This window comes from Cebus imitator, unplaced genomic scaffold, assembly GCF_001604975.1.
Source record: "Cebus imitator isolate Cc_AM_T3 unplaced genomic scaffold, Cebus_imitator-1.0 Scaffold17, whole genome shotgun sequence".
NCBI lineage: Eukaryota > Metazoa > Chordata > Mammalia > Primates > Cebidae > Cebus > Cebus imitator.
The window spans coordinates 2605048-2624148 of record NW_016107332.1 but is presented as its reverse complement, the minus strand read 5'-3'; the positions used below and the strand labels follow the sequence as shown (position 1 = coordinate 2624148).

The window sequence follows — 19101 nt, the reverse complement described above, 5'->3', positions numbered from 1 at the left end:
TATGTTTTGTGAGGTGTACTACGTTTATTCTGGGGAATAAGTCTGATCTGATGGCAAAATTTTGTTCCCTGTTGTTGTCCAAAAAAGAATTAATACATGTATTGTATGTCCTGAGTTGTAAACAGAATGTCAATGGAAGGAAACTACAGTGTTGTTTTCGTAACAGTGTCTATAGTTATCTCCATTTTGGACTAACATTTTGTAATTAAGATGTTGCAATTTTGTAAGTAAGATTTCAGAAATATTCCATGTAGCAAACTCTTACCCTCTGTAGACACAGATCCCATTGTACCTGCCCCAGGCTCAGTGACAATGAGCCCTCACTCTCCCCATTCCAGGCTTTAAGAAATGATTGGTTTGGCTGGGCATGGTGGTTCACACCTATAATCCCAGCACTTTGAGAGGCCAAGGCAGACAAATCACTTGAGGTCAGAAGTTCAAGACAGCCTGGCCAACATAGTGAAACCCCCTCTCTACTGAAAATACAAAAATTAGCTGGGTGTAGTGGTGTGCACCTGTAATCCCAGCTACTTGGCAGGCTGAGACAGAGAATCACCTGAACGCAGGAGGTGGAGGCTTCAGTGAGCTGAGATTGTGCCATTGCACTCCAGCCTGGGTGACAGAGCAAGACTCTCTTTAAAAAAAAAAAAAAGGTCAGACATGGTGGCTCATGCCTGTAATCCCAGCGCTTTGGGAGGCCAAGGCAGGTGGATCACTTGAGGTCAGGAGTTCGAGACTAGCCTGGCCAACATGGTGAAACCCTGCCTCTACTAAAAATACAAAAATTAGCAGGGCACGGTGATGCATGCCTGTAATCCCAGCTACTAGGGAAGCCGAGGCAGGAGAATCACTTGAACCCAGGAAGTGGAGGTTGAGACTTTGTCCAAAAAAAGAAAAGGTTTATTTTGGGGTCTCAAGTATCTAATTTTGTTTATGGTGTGTCAGACAAGGCAAGACTTAGAGCCAGGAAAGGGAGACACTAGGTATGTACTTGTTTTGTTTGTCCCCCAGTGAAATGTCTGTGTGACGTTTTATGTCGTGTTGTTTTGGTGCTGTGCTATGTCCATAGGGCCTGCCAGGCTTCCCCACAGTTGCTGCCCTGCACAGTAATCAGATCCTCACCGTCAAGGTTTGTGGTTGTCACCTATGCCTGCATAGTCAGAGCTGCAATCAGCATAAGCGTGAGCAGGAACCATTTAATTGGCTTGCCGAGCCCGTTAGCTTCCTCTCATCATATATATCAAGTTATTGGGCACTTGGGACCCCACTTGCATCAGTGAGGTCGAATATCAATTAAGAGGGTGTATTCTGAGCATACTTGAGAGGAGGATATTGATGTCAAACAGGTACTGTGAAGAGAGGTGGGCATAACGATCTAGAACCATACCACGCCTTGATGGCTTAATTTGTATGCATTCTAATGCTCTGTAATATTTTTCCAGTCAATTAAATAATCCTAAGTACTCTCTCTGGACTTCGGGCATCAATAAAATGGCAGTCGAGTTCATGCCACATTATGCTGGTTGACAAGTCTGACGGAAATGGAACTGGCATTTCGTCTCTAGACTTTCTTCTCAGAGTGAAGAATGCAGGGGTGCACCTGCTTTCCTGCTTCTGGGAATAAACTACATTAAAAAGATCCAACATCCACAGCAAAATTAAGGGGCACAAAAAATGTTCATTACTACTGAAGATATCTGGTTTCACCATCCCATTTCAGGATATTTCTTTCAAGAAGATCCAGTGGGTCTAATGTTAGACATAAGTGCCAGTTCTATTTTTTTAAATCATTATAAGTCTAATGTATATATCTTTATTTCTTTCTTGGGGCCTTCTGATGTCTATTCTTCAACTCTCTCATCTCTGAACTTCAACCTTTGACCTCACCTGACTGATCAGATGGTGTTTCCTAAAATCAATCATGGGTTTCTCTCTGCTGATCAGCAGCTCATTAAACGCCGCCTGATTAAGGTAGTGCTTATTCTTGCTGAAGTCTGATTTCTTCTTTACAGTGGATATTGCTCTGTGCACCTATTGCTTTACAATTTATCTATTATGGGTGGGGTGTGAGTGGCGGGTGGGTATTTATTTGGAGATATCCTCAAACAAAATTTCATTTAGTGAGCTGCATTTGTTTGAAATGTTAGATGACAGTACCAAAAAAAGATATTAAAAGCGTATCAAATTTTTTCTTAGTTAAAAAAATGTAAATTGTAACCACTAACAGATCCAGTTTCTAAGCTTTCCAGCTTTGCTAATTTATAAATTATCATGCCATATGATGGGAACCTCATATGCTTAATTTTATAGGGTATGAAAAAGTAAACACATTTGTCTAACTATAAATGCAGCCATTTTGTTAAATGTGGTGAACGTAACTGATGCAGGGTTGTTATGGATAAAGTAATGCACATGTTTTATACCAGCTCTGACTACAGTGGTGACATATGCCCTATTTCCAAGAACTGTAAGCGCTGGTTCCTGAACTGCTTTGATTTTAAGAGCATCTACTCAGTCACCCAGCATGAATATTTATTTGCTGCCTGCTGGGAGGCAAATTGCCTACAGGCTTTATATTTGTGACTGTTCTGGTTCTTTTCATAGTGTAAACGTGGATTAGATAATACAAATTTAAGGTGCTGAAAAGAAGACCTGGGTCTTTATCTTTCATGGTTATTGCTGGTCTGTTCCCTTCTCCATCACAGGGTGACCAAGGACAGGCAGGGCCTCCAGGACCCCCAGGCCCTCCAGGCCCAAGAGGACCACCTGGGGACACAGGGAAAGATGGCCCCCGTGGAATGCCAGGAGTACCTGTGAGTTGCTTTTTGGATCACTTGTTCTCAAAAGTTTTGTTTCGTGTTAAGGGCTGAGAACTAGGGTGGAGTAGGGTGGTGGGGGCATCAGGTCAGGGGGTCCAGTGAGCGTCGTGGGTTGAGGGAAGTGGGATGATGGGAAAGTCCCCAAGCAGCACAAGGGACTCCCAGGTGCATTCCTCTTTACCACACAATCCACTGGGGATCCAAGAAAACCACTAGAGACACCTGGAGGCAGCCACTACCCTGTTTTTAAGCCTCAAGAAATCTGTGATTGGAGTTGCGGGACCCCATTTGTCTCTTCGCTGCCATAGTGTGCACCAGGGCCTTTGGTTTAAATGGGAGATTCATTTGAAAAACTAAGTAGGAGACTAATAACATTTTCCAAAGGCTCAAGATCAGACCGATAAAGTTCTATGCTATTTACGGAAAGTAGAGGAAAGGAAATGTTCCAATATTTAATCCCTTATAAATAACTTGAACCTCCAAAATTGCTAAAAACCGTAAAATGAATGATTAAAACACCAGTGGGTGTGGTTTAAATGTCATTTGTCTTTTGTATGTAAGGCTTATTCATAGAAATGATTTAAAAGCAATCTCAATATTTGGCTACTAAGTTTGGTCAAGTGTCAATGATATAGTGGTAAAAGGCAGAAGATAAATAGTTTGGTTTCATAGAGGCAATCCAGCAATTTAAAGAAATATATGGAAAAGGTCAAAAGTTTTAGATTTATTTTATGACTTTAGGACTAGAAATTAAGGCTTATTACTAAATTAAATTATTTTTCAATATATTTATTTAATGAATTATTTTCTTTGTTTTTTGTAGTACATAATAATAATGAAAATATTTATCCCCAAAGCAGAAAATTTTGAAAATAAGACCAAAAAGAAAAAATAAAAATTTACAATAGTCATTAATGTTTTGGTATATTTTCTTTCATTTTTATATGCATATGTTTATGAATTTTTTAAAAAGTATGACTTTTTATAAGAATATAACATACTTTAGAACTTCTGAGACAGCCTCATAAGCCCATATCCCTTTCTAAAAGCTGCTGTGAATTCACTGATATAAAATGAGGAATGGTCTTTCAACATATGATTTGCTAGTTGTTAGGACTGCTTTCACTCAACCTTCAAAGACAATTGTTGAATTCTATCACTGTCTTCTAATGCCTCACTTTTTCTCATAATGATATTCCAAAAGGCAGAGACAGCTACAGCTTTAGGGATATTTAAAGTTCTCCCATTGATTGCTGGTTGCCAACAGAGATGCAATGAGTGTCTCTCAAAAAGTAGTTAAAACCATTTTGATGGTAAAACATTAGTCAGATCATTGAGCATTATGTACTATACTCAAATTCAAGATAGAAATTACCTTTATAAAAACAAAATTAAAGGTAAGTTATAACAAATCACAGAATCCAAAATTATATCATTATTTAAATGAACATAGTGAATTCATGTAAGTAAGAAATGGAGCTTTCTATACATAGGACAAATTAACTTGTTTCAAAATTTTCAAACACATAACTTGAACTGTATATGGTCTCAGAGTTTATTTATATATACTATGATGACTGCTAGAAAAAGTTTTTTGTGTGTGCAATGAGGTCTTTGCTATGTTGCCCAAGCTGTAGCATGGTGGCTATTCACAGGTGCCATCATAGCACACTATAGCCTGGAAGTCCTGAGCTCAAGAAATTCCCCTGCCTTGGCCTCCCAAATAGCTGAGATTACAGGCATGTCATCATGCCTTGCTAGAAAAAGACTATAAAAATAAACTGTGAAATACTTATTTTGAAAGACCAGCGATATCTACATTTATAGGCTTAAGACAAAAAATATTTTTAGCCAATGACTATCATCATGACAATAAAACATGATAATTCTAAATCCATTTGAATATAAGGAAATGATAGTAATGTCATGATATAGTACAATTTTTTCTATCAAATTTAATCAAACATGTTGCTTCAGCCATTACTAATCCAGGAAGACCAAAATTTAAAATCAGTCTCTGCTCATTTTATTGTTTAACTCTGGTACTAAGAGCAGTTATCTTTCTGTCCTATGTATGAAAGTTCTGAGTTTTCCTAAAGAAGACACCATGTCATTATCTTTGTGTCATCCTAAAGAAGACATGATAATCTAGACTAATTTTATTAAACCCTAAATTTGTGAAGTTTGTTTGAAGAAGGGAAATCAGCTCTCTTTTAATGTGCTACATTCCTCTATTTAACCTGAATGAATATACTTGATATTTACATGCCCCAATGGGTATAGGGAAAAAGAAAAAAAAATGATTAAGGGTTTTTTAAAAAATGCTTACAGCATTACTAAAATTATCACTATTCTTTTTTAAGGGTGAACCAGGAAAACCAGGAGAACAAGGCTTGATGGCAAGTATCTCAATTTAGCTTTTTCTATACTAAGCCAGGTTATTTAAAACTATGGTCAAGATTATGTGTGACAGATGTATCTGTGATATGACAGACTATAATAAAGAAAATTAGTAAAAGTTAAAAGTAACACAGCCTATCTACTACATGCTAAGTGTCATGAGACTACATATTTACATTGGTGATGCAGGAGAAAAAGAAAGAGAGTCCAGGTGTGGGAAGCAACAGAGACCCTGGAGGTCAAAGGAGATGATTTAGTTAATGACTCTGCTGTAAGAGATTAAATTTAGGGGCATGCCTATTAGCTTAAATAGTAATAGAAATTCCATTTTCAAAGGGATCAGGTCTGACTAAATTAGCACAGCAAACTTTGCAAAATGATTCAAAGAGTTATTTCACTGTTGTAAAATAGTTGTGTCTTTTGGTTTTCTGTCATTAAAAAAAAAAAAAAAAATGGTCCCGAAATGATTCCACATGGACTTACTCATAGACACACAGGTCCCAATTCCCCATGATTTGTTTATCTTTTGCTGGTAGAAAAGATGTTTGGTCAGGTTGATGAGTCGGAAAGAGTAGAATTCCTTCAACCTACCTCTTCCTGTCCCCTTCCCTCTCTCTCGTGAGCTGCCGCTCTAATCTATGTTATGATATGAACAGTACTGGGAATCACAGGGTAACTCTCTAATAACCTAAATGCCTGAGGATGGCTCACACTCATCCTGGATACTGAAGGAGTGGGCCCAGAGATTGCCAGAAAGCTGGCAGGTAACCACAGTGAGCTTGACACTGTCCATCCTGCAAAATGTTTGGCATGCAGCATGCAGATTTTCAAAGTATAGAATTTAGACCAGGCATGGGGACTCATACCTGTCATCTTTGCATTTTGAGGCCAGGGTGGGAGGATCACTTGAGCCCAGGAGTTTGAGACTAGCCTGGGTAACATGGTGAGACCCTGTCTCTAAGTGTATATATACATACACACACACACACACATACACACACACATATGTACACACACACACACACATATTCTAAATAAATATATATATATTTAAAAAACAGGTCCTAGTGAAACTAATGCATAGGGTCAGGAAGAAATAAGTCTTCCTTGGGCTTGAGATGCATTCAGCAGCTCTCCCAGGGAGTCAGCTGTCGGTGGAGCTGCCTTTGCAGGATCCCTGGTGAAATGAAAGCACCCTGGGTCCAGATATCACCCACTGCCTGGAAATTCTCTGTTCCTAACCTGTAATATCAAAATACACATTTGATACAGATAATTTTTTGGTACTATAATGGATTTTTTGAAAAAGGAAAAAAGTGGAAGAAACAGGAAAAAGACCATATGTAAAACTTAAACAAAACCTTTGTCATCAGTAGTAACTGCATAGAAGTGTAGCGTTAGTTCTCAGTGGTATGGAGTTACAGAGTACAAAGAATTCTGGGAGAGTGACAATATGAATTTTGCAATTACTTTAAGCAATTGAAGGTATATGTAATTTTTTTCCTGGAAAATGGTGAAAACACATTCGTCCCGTATATTCTTATACTGAAAGATACGTGGGCTTCTCAGGAGGCTTTGTTTGTCCCCAGGTGTGCACAGATTACTCAGATTTTTATTGCTGGCCTTGGCTTTTTTCTCTGATGCCCAACACAGCATCCTAATATATAGTGTTCAAAAATTAAATAGATATATATTTTAAAAATTCTTATCTTCCTTGAATTTACATATGCTTTCTAAGATATATTCTGTGACTAACAATATAATCTCATTTTCTTACCATTCCCAGTTTGACAAAGTTGAATACAAATGTTTGACCTGATCCTAAATCACCTGCATTATTATCTTAGTGTGCTCCAATTCCCATTTCATATCAAAACTTTCTCAGGTGAAATAATACTGGATTTCTTTTTCTACAAACTTTTCTTCACTCTTTAAATTCTTAAGATTTAGTTCATGTTCTTATTTTTTAAATGCATTTAAGAAACCTAATGGAAATCACAAATGTTTCAAGGATATGGATATTAAATGATCTAAGTGGTATTTTAAAATTACTGTTTTTACAGATGTAAGATTCTTTTCAAAGAGGAAACTTCTTTAATGTATATAAAGAAAGGTAGACAAATTATAGTGTATATCCCAGTGAATTTTCACCAAGTGAACATAACTATGTAAAAATCAGATCAAGAACGAGGACATTATCCTAAACCCTCCTTTACCCCCATTACCATCCCAGAGGTAACCATCGTCCTGACTTCTGTCACTATACATTAGTTTTGCCTATATTTGAATTTTATGGTAATCAAATCCTACTGTATGTACACTTTTGTGTCTGGCATCTTTCATTCAACATTATATTTGTGAGATCATCAACCTCTGTTTTAATGACTTTCACAGCTTGTTTAAAAAAATAAGAGGAAGAACCATATTTCCTTGACTACCCCATTAAAACTACATCATTCTGATAGCAGTAAATGAATGAATGTCTGTCTGACCTTGGGCAAGTCACTTAACCTCTCAATTTCTCATCTGTGAAGAAAGGATAACAATACCCTCTCTGACTGCCTTAAAAGGTTGCCAAAGACAATGCAATAAATTAGGGGAAAGCACTTTAAAACATATAATGAAGAACTATATGACTATGTTGTTATGATTATCACTCAGTTGTTCTCTCTAGAGTAAGTTACAGGTGAGTGTGGATTTATATAACAGATGTATTCCTGCAGAGTTTTGTCTAAATCAGATTTTCTTATATCAACATATTTTGAATGTGCCAGGGAATTTTGCTGTTTAAAGAAATCCTATTCAGAATCTTTCTATAAATCAGTATAATCCCCTAATTCAGCTAACTGAATATCTATATTTTATGTTTCCTTAACATGAAATATTTCTCCAATCTAAAAATCTATCTTTTTAAAAAGAAATCATGATTTGTTAACTTGAATAGCACCTATATATTTTAACTCATATCAAAGAGAGAAGAGGATGCTAGAAATATAACTGCAATTTTAATGAGGAGGAAATTTTTCTTAGAAACTTAGAAATTTTCTTTCACACATTGTGTGTGTGTGTGTGTGTGTGTGTGTGTGTGTGTCCATGAACTTGAAATCTGGTAGGGAGAAAAGTATATTGTATCAGTAGTTCTGGTTTTAGAACTACTTAGTGGTGTATAACTGTAGTCTGTGATCCTTTTTACTGATCTATAAAATGTAGGTAATAATTCCTGTTCTACTTCTCTCACTGGGTTATGGTGAGAAGCAAGTGAAATGATAATATGGAATATTTTATGAACCACAAAGAGTTCCATAAATGAGAAGTATTACTATTAAAACAAATGTCTGATGACATAACTTGGCATACAGAAAGGCTGCTCTAAGAAATGTAAGAACTAAGAACAGTTGAATAGTAGCTACCAATTAAATTACAACATGTCAAATACTGCAATGAAGAGTGTAATGTATTGCTTTTGTCCTATTTGTTGTTGTTTTAGCCTTCTTCTCCTGTATATCATATCATCTTCCATTATCAATTTTTCATAACATTCCCCTTGTTACCCACTTATTAAGACAAACAAAACATAATAAATACCACTGCTCTCATTTCTTTCACATTATGTAAACCCTACTCCACTTGTTGGCTTGTGTCATGGAGGAGTGCTTGCTTACATAAGGGTCTTAAGAGGCACTAGAGAATTGTTATAAATTTAAAATGTCTCTGATGATGAAATGAAGAAGCTAGAAACAATCTAAAATTAGCTCTTGCAAAAGTGTTTATGAGTGTATCAGGTAGGGAATTAGTTTTCATAATCTAAGATATATAGTTTATATTGCAGAAGTAACCATCTGAAGATTAACAGCATCTATGATAGAATGAAAAAGAAAACCTGCAGCTCACACAGTTCCACATTTATTTAACCCTGCCATGCATCTATTCTGTAAACATGACCTTTGGGTTTTCAGAGATGTTCAGAATGACCTTTTGAAAGGCAGTTCTTGCACTTAAATAAATTTGCCTCTACCTAAATAAGAACTGCTGCATCTTATAAAAGTAGACCAAAGAATGAAATAAAGGAATGAACATAATTGGAAGTGATCACTTTCTGAATCCTAGTACAAATGATCTTTATCTTTCAGTTCTTCAGAAATTCAAATGGTTGTTAAAATAGTATTTTAATAGGTATGTTTCCTTTTGATATTCTGTTTCTTTCTTTGACAAATGCAGAAATTTTCAAAAGCGTAAAAGATAGATGGTATTTTAAAAAATATGCCAAATAGTGGCTGGGTATGGTGGCTCACACCTGTAATCTCAGCACTTTGGGAGGGCGAGGTGGGTAGATCACAAGGTCAGGAGTTTGAGACCAGCTTGGCCAACATGGTGAAACCCCGTCTCTACTAAAAACACAAAAATTAGCTGGGTGTGGTGGTATGTGCCTGTAATCCCAGCTACTCAGGAAGCTGAGGCAGGAGAATCGCTTGAGCCCGGGAGGCAGAGGTTGCAGTGAGCTGAGATTGCACCACTGCACTCCAGCCTGGGCAACAAAGCAAGACTCTGTCTCCAAAAAAAAAAAAAAATACACACACACACAAACTAGCTCCAGTTACATGTATACTATTTTTTGTTCCAAGTTGTCTATATCCAAAGTTTCAGAGACCAATTTCCTGTTCTGAAGTTCTTTATTCCTTTCTTCCCCTCCCCTACATATAAATAAGCTCCATAGCATATTCATTTATCTTGTACTGAATGATAAGAATACTTAAAATGTTCCTCATTGGGTCCTGGTTGTATCTGAGAGTTAAAACTCAGAGGCCGGGCGCGGTGGCTCAAGCCTGTAATCCCAGCACTGTGGGAGGCCGAGGCGGGTGATCGAGACCATCCTGGTCAACATGGTGAAACCCCGTCTGTACTAAAGCTACAAAAAATTAGCTGGGCATGGCGGTGAGCCGAGATCACGCCATTGCACTCCAGCCTGGGTAACAAGAGCAAAACTCCGTCTCAAAAAAAACCTCAGAAACATTTCCTGTTGTAGTGTCTTAAAGTGAAATTTGGACATCTGTCCAAACAGTTTACAGATATTTTTAGTTGATTTTCATTTTACCTGCAAACACATTTAATACATTTAGATCAAGTGAATATAATGTTTTTTAAAAATATTAGTCAATAACATAAGCATGAAAATGTTTCTGTTGCATTTAAAATAAAATTGAAGGAACCAGTATGTGAAGGTTTACTTTAAATATGTTCAATTTATAATGCATTGCTATCCCACAGATTTGATAAAACTCATGGTATTCCTTCATTGTGCTTTGATCTGCTTGCTATCTTGATCAGCAGATGGCAGACACTGGAGTCAACAGCAGACTTCCTGATTTGGATCTGGCAGAGAAAGCAAAACCCCCAAACCTTCAAATCACAAATAACAAAAATGACTGAAATTATCTTATTGTATTTATTAGACTAGATTTTGACAACAAAATCTTGTTTAGTAAAACTGCATGTCCTTCAGTTGCGCACACTGCCTGCTGAGATGCCTTCACAACCATTCCAATGCTTTATCAGCCTCCCTTGATCTGATTGTCCATGAAGTACATATAAATGGCACACCTGCAGGGCTCTTCCCACCTCCTTGGTGCTTTTGCCCAGAGCCTATAGTGCTGTTTTTCAAATGGACCAGAGAAAGTAGACAAGTGATGCCTTCTATTTCTGGTGCTGCCCCACCACCCCTTCCAGGGAGTCCTGTCATAGCATCAACACAGTGGAGCTATGTCTCCTCAGCCTGGGGAAGACCGGCTCTGTGTTGATACCTGTGTGCACAGACTTCTCTAGAGGTGTCTAAAGGTCACTTAGTGAAGTAATAGGAAGGAACATTTGACTTTCCTTTGAAGCTGGTTCTGTCTCCTAGAAACAAAACGTCAACTTGGGGACCATTTTCAACAATGATTTAGAAGCATGATTATGTAAAAGAAAGACAGTCTCAACAGCTGGGTAGATGATGCTGTCTGTATTCCTCTCTCATTACTTCATTTTGTTTTCCTTAATGACCTCTAGGCTATGAATCAGCTCTATTATTAACTATCTTTACAGTGGTTCTAGTTAAGAGTCTAATAAGCTCTGTCATTTGGACAAATCAAGGTATCTAAGCCTTAGATGCCTCATCTGTAAAGAATGGTGAAACCAAACAGCATGAGTTCCCTTCTGACTCTAAAGTCCCGTCATTCTGCTCTGTTTCCATTATGAATGCCCAGATGCATATTATACGCATCTATTATATACGTTCTATAAAACAGAAAATCAATGGACAGTCATATGCTAAGCTTTTAATAGAAGAAAGTCTTAAAAATTGTCTCTTTCTCCAAAACCATAATCAGCTTCTCTAGTTGTCACTTCTTCTAACTTTAGAATCCAGCTTATTATAGCTCTACTGAAGCAAAATATGTGACTCTTGTTTGAGAATATTGTTATAATTGATCTCATCAAATTCTTATATTTTATCATTAGATAAAGAAGAAACTTTTTAAAATAAAGCCTGTTTGAATGTGCTTTACATTTGCAGATTTAGGGCAAATGTTCAAATTTTAGGGCAAGAGGAAAAATGGGAGTCTTTATACAAAATGTCTAAATATTTAAGTTATAAACCAACTTAATAAAACTGTTCAGTAAAATATCCTCTAACCTTTACAGACATATTCTCATGATGACTTGGAAAGTTCAAATCCAGAATTCTTGCACTCCTTGGAGTTCAAAGCCACAGTGTGGTGACATGAGGAGAGCTGTAACTAGCCCTAGCCCTTGGCCTGCTTCCCCTCTTTCCCACACTTTCCTCTGTTCTTCAGCTCTATAAGACTCAAGCTCTAAATTTATAAGAATCAGGTTCGTGGATGCTCATAGGACCAAATTTCATCTGCACCCCTCAAAATACCCATCTCTTTGCTTTCTCTTCCAATTTGTTATGCACATGAGTGATATGGTTCACCTTCAGAAAAACAGGCCTGGGAAGGGACAACACACAGTCTTTGAAGTGAGCTCAAGTCATTGAGGCAGAGAATTCTGGAGTCCTTAGTACCTGAAGGTCAGGTGGCTGGAGGGTGGGAGGGCTGAGGGTGGAAGGTGTGTGTACAGATGAGCATGATTTCTTAGACTCACGGATTCCTAACCCCCTGGGAAGTACAACCAGAAAAGAGCCCTTTACGGTATGGGCCCCAAGGCAAAAACCTTCTTGCCAGATCTAAGGGAAGTACAGGATCCCTGTGTCTGAGTGGAGCCTTAAAAAAGAAATGGCCTTCTGCTTAATCACCTCCTTTGAGAAAAATCTCACACATGCGTACACTTGCACACTCCCCCAAGCTAAGTTAGAAGCTGTCTTCTCCCCTCCTCCACAGCATTTATCACATCATATAATAGTTGTTGGTACTTAGTGTGTTTAATACACAGAGTGATTGAATGATATGAATTAATCAATTGATAAATCAGGCCCTTATACAAAGAAATCAGCTTTATATTTTTCTCCCAATTGATGTCATGTCATTACTCCCCAAGGGTAGGATGGGGTAGGACAAATCCAACAAAATTACACAAAATTGCTCTTCTTCTTTTTTTGTTTTAGAGACAGGGTCTTGCTCTGTCATGTGGGTTGCAGTACAGTGGCATGATCACAGCTCACTGCAGCCTCAAACTCCTGGGTTCAAGGAATCCTCCTGCCTCAGCCTCCCAAGTTGCTAGGACTCAGGCATGCACCACCACACCTGGATTTTTAAAATTTTTATTTTTTATGTAGATGGAGTCTTGTCATATTGCCCAGGCTTCAAACAATCCTCTTGCCTGGGCCTCCCAAAGTTCTGAGATTATAGGTAGGAGTCACCATGCCCAGCCTGCATCTTTTTATAGTTGTATATGTATTATAGATTATTTAGAATACATATGTGCTTACAAATATACATGTTATAACAAAAAGGATGATTTTCATGAGGACAATGGAAAAGCAGTTGTATCAATTTCCAGTCACACCAGCTGGGTGGCTCACGGTGATTACACCGGCAATCCCACACTTTGGGAGGCCGAGATGGTGGATTACCTGAGATCAGAAGTTTGAGAGCAGCCTGGCCAACATGGTAAAACCCCATCTCTACTAAAAATAAAAAAATTAGCTGGGCATGGTGGTAGGTGCCTGTAATCTTAGCTAAAAAGAAAAAAAAATTCTAATCATACCATATGGCTATTTATTAAGTAGGATATAAAAAGTTTAGTAGAAATCTTAGAAATCATTTAGCTTAGCGTTTCACAGATAAAGAAACAGTATCAAAGTGAAAAAGTAACTTGGCCAAGGTTACAAAATAGTTAATGGCAGGACCAGACTAGAATCCAATTCACTTGATTTCTGTCTTATGTGTTCTGTTGTCTAGAACTGCACTGTCCCATGCAGTCCCCATTACCTACATATGGCTATTTAAATTTAATTTAAAGTTGGCCAGGCTGAGTGGCTCATGCCTGTGATTCTATCACTTTGGGAGGCCCAGGCGGGGGGATCACTTGAGCTCAGGAGTTTAAGACCAGTCTGGGCAACATGGTGAGAACCCATCTCTACAAAAGAAACAAACAAAAAGTAGTCAGGTGTGGTGGCTCATGCCTGTAGATAGACCCAGTTACTTGCGGGGATGAGACAGGAGGATCGCTTGAGTCTGGAAGGTGGAGGCAGAGGTTGCAGGGAGTCAAGATCACGCCACTGCACTCCAGACTGGGTGATAAAGTAAGTCCCTGTTGCAAAAATAAAATAAAATAAAATTAATAAAATTAAAAATTCAGTGTCTAAACATTGTAATAGTCATATTTCAAATGCTCATTAGCCTTATGTGATTAGTGGCTATCCATTGGTCAGTTATTAACTATCCATTGGTCTATTATTAACTACAAAATATTTCCATTATTATATAGGAAGTTCTATTATTAATAGCGCCGATCCATCTAGGTAGAAAACAGATCTGAATAGGATATGCTACATATTGTAATCTTAAATTTAAGACCTTTTTCTGTGGGTCATGAGTTATTTAAATTCTAGCCGCCAGTGTTTCTCAGTATTGTTGATTTAAAATAGGAAAAGCACTTACATTGCTTATTGGAAATATTTTTTACTGAGTGTAGTGTAGGGTGATAGGCCTTTGCGAACCGTAAATTTGTTTCCTTTATAGTACTCGAGGGAAGTATGTTTAATCACAGAGGGCAGAGAAGCCTGTTAATTTTTCTTTCTTTTTGGATCATTTACATCTTAGGTTTAGCAATAAGAAACAATTTATTAAATTTTTAGAAGAGATGGAATGAGCTAATTTTAATGTGTGGATATCTGGCAAGAGGTAATATAGAGTCTCTGTTTTAGAATCTGATAAAAAATAAGCTTTTTATATACCTAGATTTATCTTTAATCTGTGGTATTTAAAGCTCAATATTTAGTCTTGGGTTCTGGTTTTGTCAAGTAGTGAGAAAAATGTATTACTTCTTTAATTTCCTGAACTTTAAGAGACCTCCCTTAAAGAGGTCATAGCCTCATGATTATGAGAAACACCAATAAATGAATCATCCTGGTTTAATATTTTCTTCAAAAATTCAGCACATGAGATAGAAAAGTCAGAAAGAATTTACTCTTTTAAAAAATAATTACTGCATGTAGAACTTTTTTTCATCAAATCCTCATAAATAAATATAATGACATGCCATCTTACTAACAGGCTCTGGGTTGTAGAGGAACTTTTTCAAATAATAGAAATTATGAAGTGATACTACTGAACAAAAATCTCAGATACTTAAACAGAACAACTGTCTCAAAACTGGGAACTCTTTCCAGTGATAGAGGTATGATAGTATGAATGTTAAAATAATGGTGGAAAGCCAGTAAACAGAATTTAATACTTTTTAAATTCATTCATTCATTGTTTCCCTTTAGTCAATAATTATTTATGTGCTAGGCAGTAATCCTGATGATGTGAAATATATGGCCCGAGGAAGTTGCTACCTAGTCAAGTGAATTTTTAAAACAGGTAAATATGTTAAAATATAGCCAGTTGAAATGCACTAAAGAAACACAAAGGATAGAAACAAGCTTTGTCTGGGTGTGCTGGAGAAGGCTCACAAAGGAAGTGAGTTATGACCGCTGAGCCTTGAAGAATGATTAAGAACTTCACATGAAGACTAATCGGAGAAGGATATAGACTTCTTGGGAAAATATAAATGATGAAGTGTGACTGAAGACAGGATCTATGAAAGACTTGAAACAAGAGATGAGGCTCTCCCTTCTCAGCACTGTCTTGCTCTGTTCTTGTTTATGCTGTGTTCCTTCATACCCACTTAAACTAAATCACTGGCTTTTACACTGAAAATATTTCAGTGCACTCTCTTATATTCTAAACATTTCCCCATAGTTTCTAGTTGGCACTTCCACACACTTAAGCTATGAAATCCAAATCTTGTATAACATCACTTGAATTACACTCCAGACATACATATTAATTGTGGCTAGAGTTTATGTTTCCTAACCTTCCCACATCAAACATCCAAGCAGAACATGGCATTTTATATACATGCATCTTAAATGATTACTTCTTAAGTAAGACAAATTTCCTCTTACTCTTTATAAACCAAGTTTATGTATTTTGTGATCTCTTGATGCATTTCACCAGGTTAATATCTTTCAAAATATTGTAATTAAAGTCTGTTGTACCAAACCCTTGAGAAAGTCTGGTACTAATGTTTTACGACTCCATAGTTAGATTATATGTATTATCATTCTTCCCTTTGGAACTAGACTTTTAAAGGTATTTTCTTCATTTTGCCTAACTTTTATTAAATCATGGAAAAATTATTAAAAAGGAAATAATTTTAAATGGTTTAATAGTTTTGGGCTTTTATGTTCCCCTTTACAGATGGACCACCTCTTTTTTGTTCCCTAAGTTTTTTATTACAGAAGCTAGTTGTATATTCTTCTGTCAAGAAATGACCAGCAGCTCTCAGAGCTTCAAATTTTACTGTTAGCCATCAGGGACAGAACAGGAACTGTGTCCGCCCCCTACATCATTTCCTAATAGCAGGCAACCAGAACTTGCCTTAAAACATGTCCCAAGAGGCATCCTAAAGCACATCATTTAGGAACTCAGCATCCTGTTTAAGTAATTAATACCTCAATCAAATTTGTGCTAACATCGGTAGTGTCAGAAAAATTCATTATTTTTTTTTCCATCCCATGATCTATCAAGGAAAGGCTTTCTGTGTTATTTTTTTTGGTTCACAAACTAGAACGCACAGCCAATGCATAATGGTCACAGAGTGATCCTTTTCTTAACAGCCTGCTTTGAAGATTTACTTGGGTTGATAATTCTATCTACTGTTTGCATAACTGTTTTCTGAAATGCATTAGAGACCTTAGGCCCACATACACATATGTAATACTCTCATTGTTAATGATACCATGTAAGTTGGATGATTTTGGCTTTGCCATGTTCATATGGAAGTCATGACCTAAATTTCTCCACTCATGCTTGCAATTAGAGGTAATCTGGAGGCTATTAGAATAGGCCAGCAATGTTAGAATGAGTCAGGTGAACAAAAGGGTGAAAAATCCTGCCATTCCTATCTTGAGACACTATTGTCTCAAGCTTAAGGAAAAAAAAAACCTGAATTGCTTTATGTATCCATTTGTTCATTTCTGTAATTTTTATCCTACTCAAAGTAAACATCATTGTGCTTGCAAGTACCTACAAGGCCATACACATACAATCTCTCTTCCCTATTTATATCCCCATCTCCTGCTACTCACTGACAGCCTCCTTGGGGTGTTCTTTGAACATGCTTAGCATGTGCCCAACTCTTGCTCTTTGCATTTGCTCTTCCCTTGCCTGGAATATTCTTCCACCTTCTGTATGCATCACTCTCTTCCTGACCTCTTTATCACTGAGGGCTTCACTAAATGATCTCTCCCCAGCTTAAACTATTCCATCTACTTCTCCCAATCCATATCTCCCTCTTTGCTTTAGCACTTTGCCCTGACACAATTTTACATTTGTTTACTGTCTGACTACATTCACTAGAATACGAAGTCTAGGGGTATGCATTTTTGTCTTACTTTGTTTTGAGTGCTCACTGAGTGATCATTTTGTTTTGTCTTGTTTTGTAGACAAAATAGCACTCAGTGGGCACTCAAAAACTATTATGTGAATGAATAAATGAATTAACCTTAAAATTATTCACTGAGCAATTACTATGTGCCAGCTACTGTGCAAGATAAAGGTAATTTAGAGTGAATAAAGAGGTTTTTGATTATTGCCTTTAATAAAGACAATTATGATTATTGTTGGTAAATTCTATGAAAACATCATAGGGGCGCTTTGGAGAATGAAAGAGGAGCACCTACCACAAGGGCGAAGGCACTGAGCTCTGATTTTGGAATGGGTGCAGGAGAGGACCAGGAAGAAGAAAGCCCCTTATGGGAACAGACAGAGGCGCAGAAATGTGGAAACCTGGCTTATGTGGAAAACTACAACTACTGCCAAAGCCCAGACCCTTATAAAAGGCTGTGAAAAGCCACTGAATGATATTTAAGTAAGGGAAAGGTTTGAACTCATTAGCCTTTAAGGAAGCTCACGCAGGCAGCAGTGTGCAGAAAGCACTGGAGGAGACTGAAAGCAGGCTGGTCATTAGGTGAACGTTACATTAGCTAAGGGAGAGAGGTGAGGGTTTAACAGGAATGTAGCAATGTGGCTGGAGAAGAGGGCTGGATCATAGAGATATTCTTAAGTGTCTGATGGACTGAAGTAGGAGGAGTAAAACTTGACTCTGAGGCCTGAGTAACATGCTTTTGGTAAAGACAGTTACCGACATGGGGTCGATCATGTTTCTTTAACTTACTTTCTCACCATATGCCGAACATTGTACATAAATCTTTAGATATGGAATCTAGGAAGGGAAAGGAAAAAATTGGAAAGAAAATCAAGTAACTCTATAATTTCTTACTGTGTCTATAAGTTTTTATCTGAACTTTATTTTGCATAACTTCCCATGGTGTTTTCTGAAAGATTATTAAAACTGGTGTAAAGATTTATCTGCAGATTAATGATGTTACTCCATGCTTAGAATTTTTCAGTGACTCTTTGAGTTTTTATCTTTTTGATAAAGTTATATTCATGATGCAAAATTCTTTAATGAAAAGTTTTTATATTTTATATAAAATATAAAAATACCCAGAACCTGTATTTAAATTTAATGTGTTTTAAGGTTCTAATTATAGTTGACATTTCTGGAGCTTAAAGAAATATAGCTTAATATGTTGATATTCTGTATGTTAGTTTTTAATCTTAAAATGTATGCAAAGAAATTATTTTGAAAAATAAAACTGGATTATTTTCATCTTAACTGGTTATATACAAAGTATATGCAAATATAAATAAGGAAAGACCACTTCATCGATTAATAAAGGTGGATCAAAAATATTATGACTCTAGGCTGGAAATCTCCTTGATCCAAACTTATTAAATTATGAGGATAACAACAATGGAATTGTTTTAGAAATCTCAAATCACTAGAAAAAATGATTTTAATTTTGGTAATAATAAGCATTTGTTTGACTAGTGAATAATGAATTTATGTCATTATTCATCCAAGTTGTTGTGCAGGATGAAAATATAAACAAGTGTAAGAAAGATTAGATAGACTAGGAGTAGTAGCTCACACTTGTAATCCCAACACTTTGGGAGGCCAAGGTGAGGGGATTGCTAGAGGCCAGGAGTTCGAGACCAGCTTGGGCAATATAGCAAGACCCTGTCTCCACAAAATATTAAAAACTTAGCCAGGCATGGTGACATGTGCTTGTAGTGCCAGCTACTTGGGAGGCTGAGGCAGGATTGCTTGAGCC

General features: G+C 37.0%; 1 protein-coding gene across 14 annotated transcripts in view; it reads left to right on the top strand.

Moving 5' to 3' along the window:
- COL25A1 (collagen type XXV alpha 1 chain) overlaps positions 1–19101 on the top strand; it is a 523210-nt gene that overhangs the window by 382472 nt on the left and 121637 nt on the right. For 12 of the 14 annotated variants that reach the window (XM_037731778.1, XM_037731776.1, XM_037731761.1 and 9 more), the window contains exons 7-9: positions 1900–1971; positions 2706–2813; positions 5183–5218. In XM_037731778.1, the coding sequence (XP_037587706.1) occupies positions 1900–1971; positions 2706–2813; positions 5183–5218 (216 nt within the window). Of the gene's footprint in view, positions 1–1069; positions 1130–1899; positions 1972–2705; positions 2814–5182; positions 5219–19101 lie in introns of all 14 variants that reach the window. The other 2 variants (XM_017509228.2, XM_017509319.2) reach the window with 1 other exon arrangement.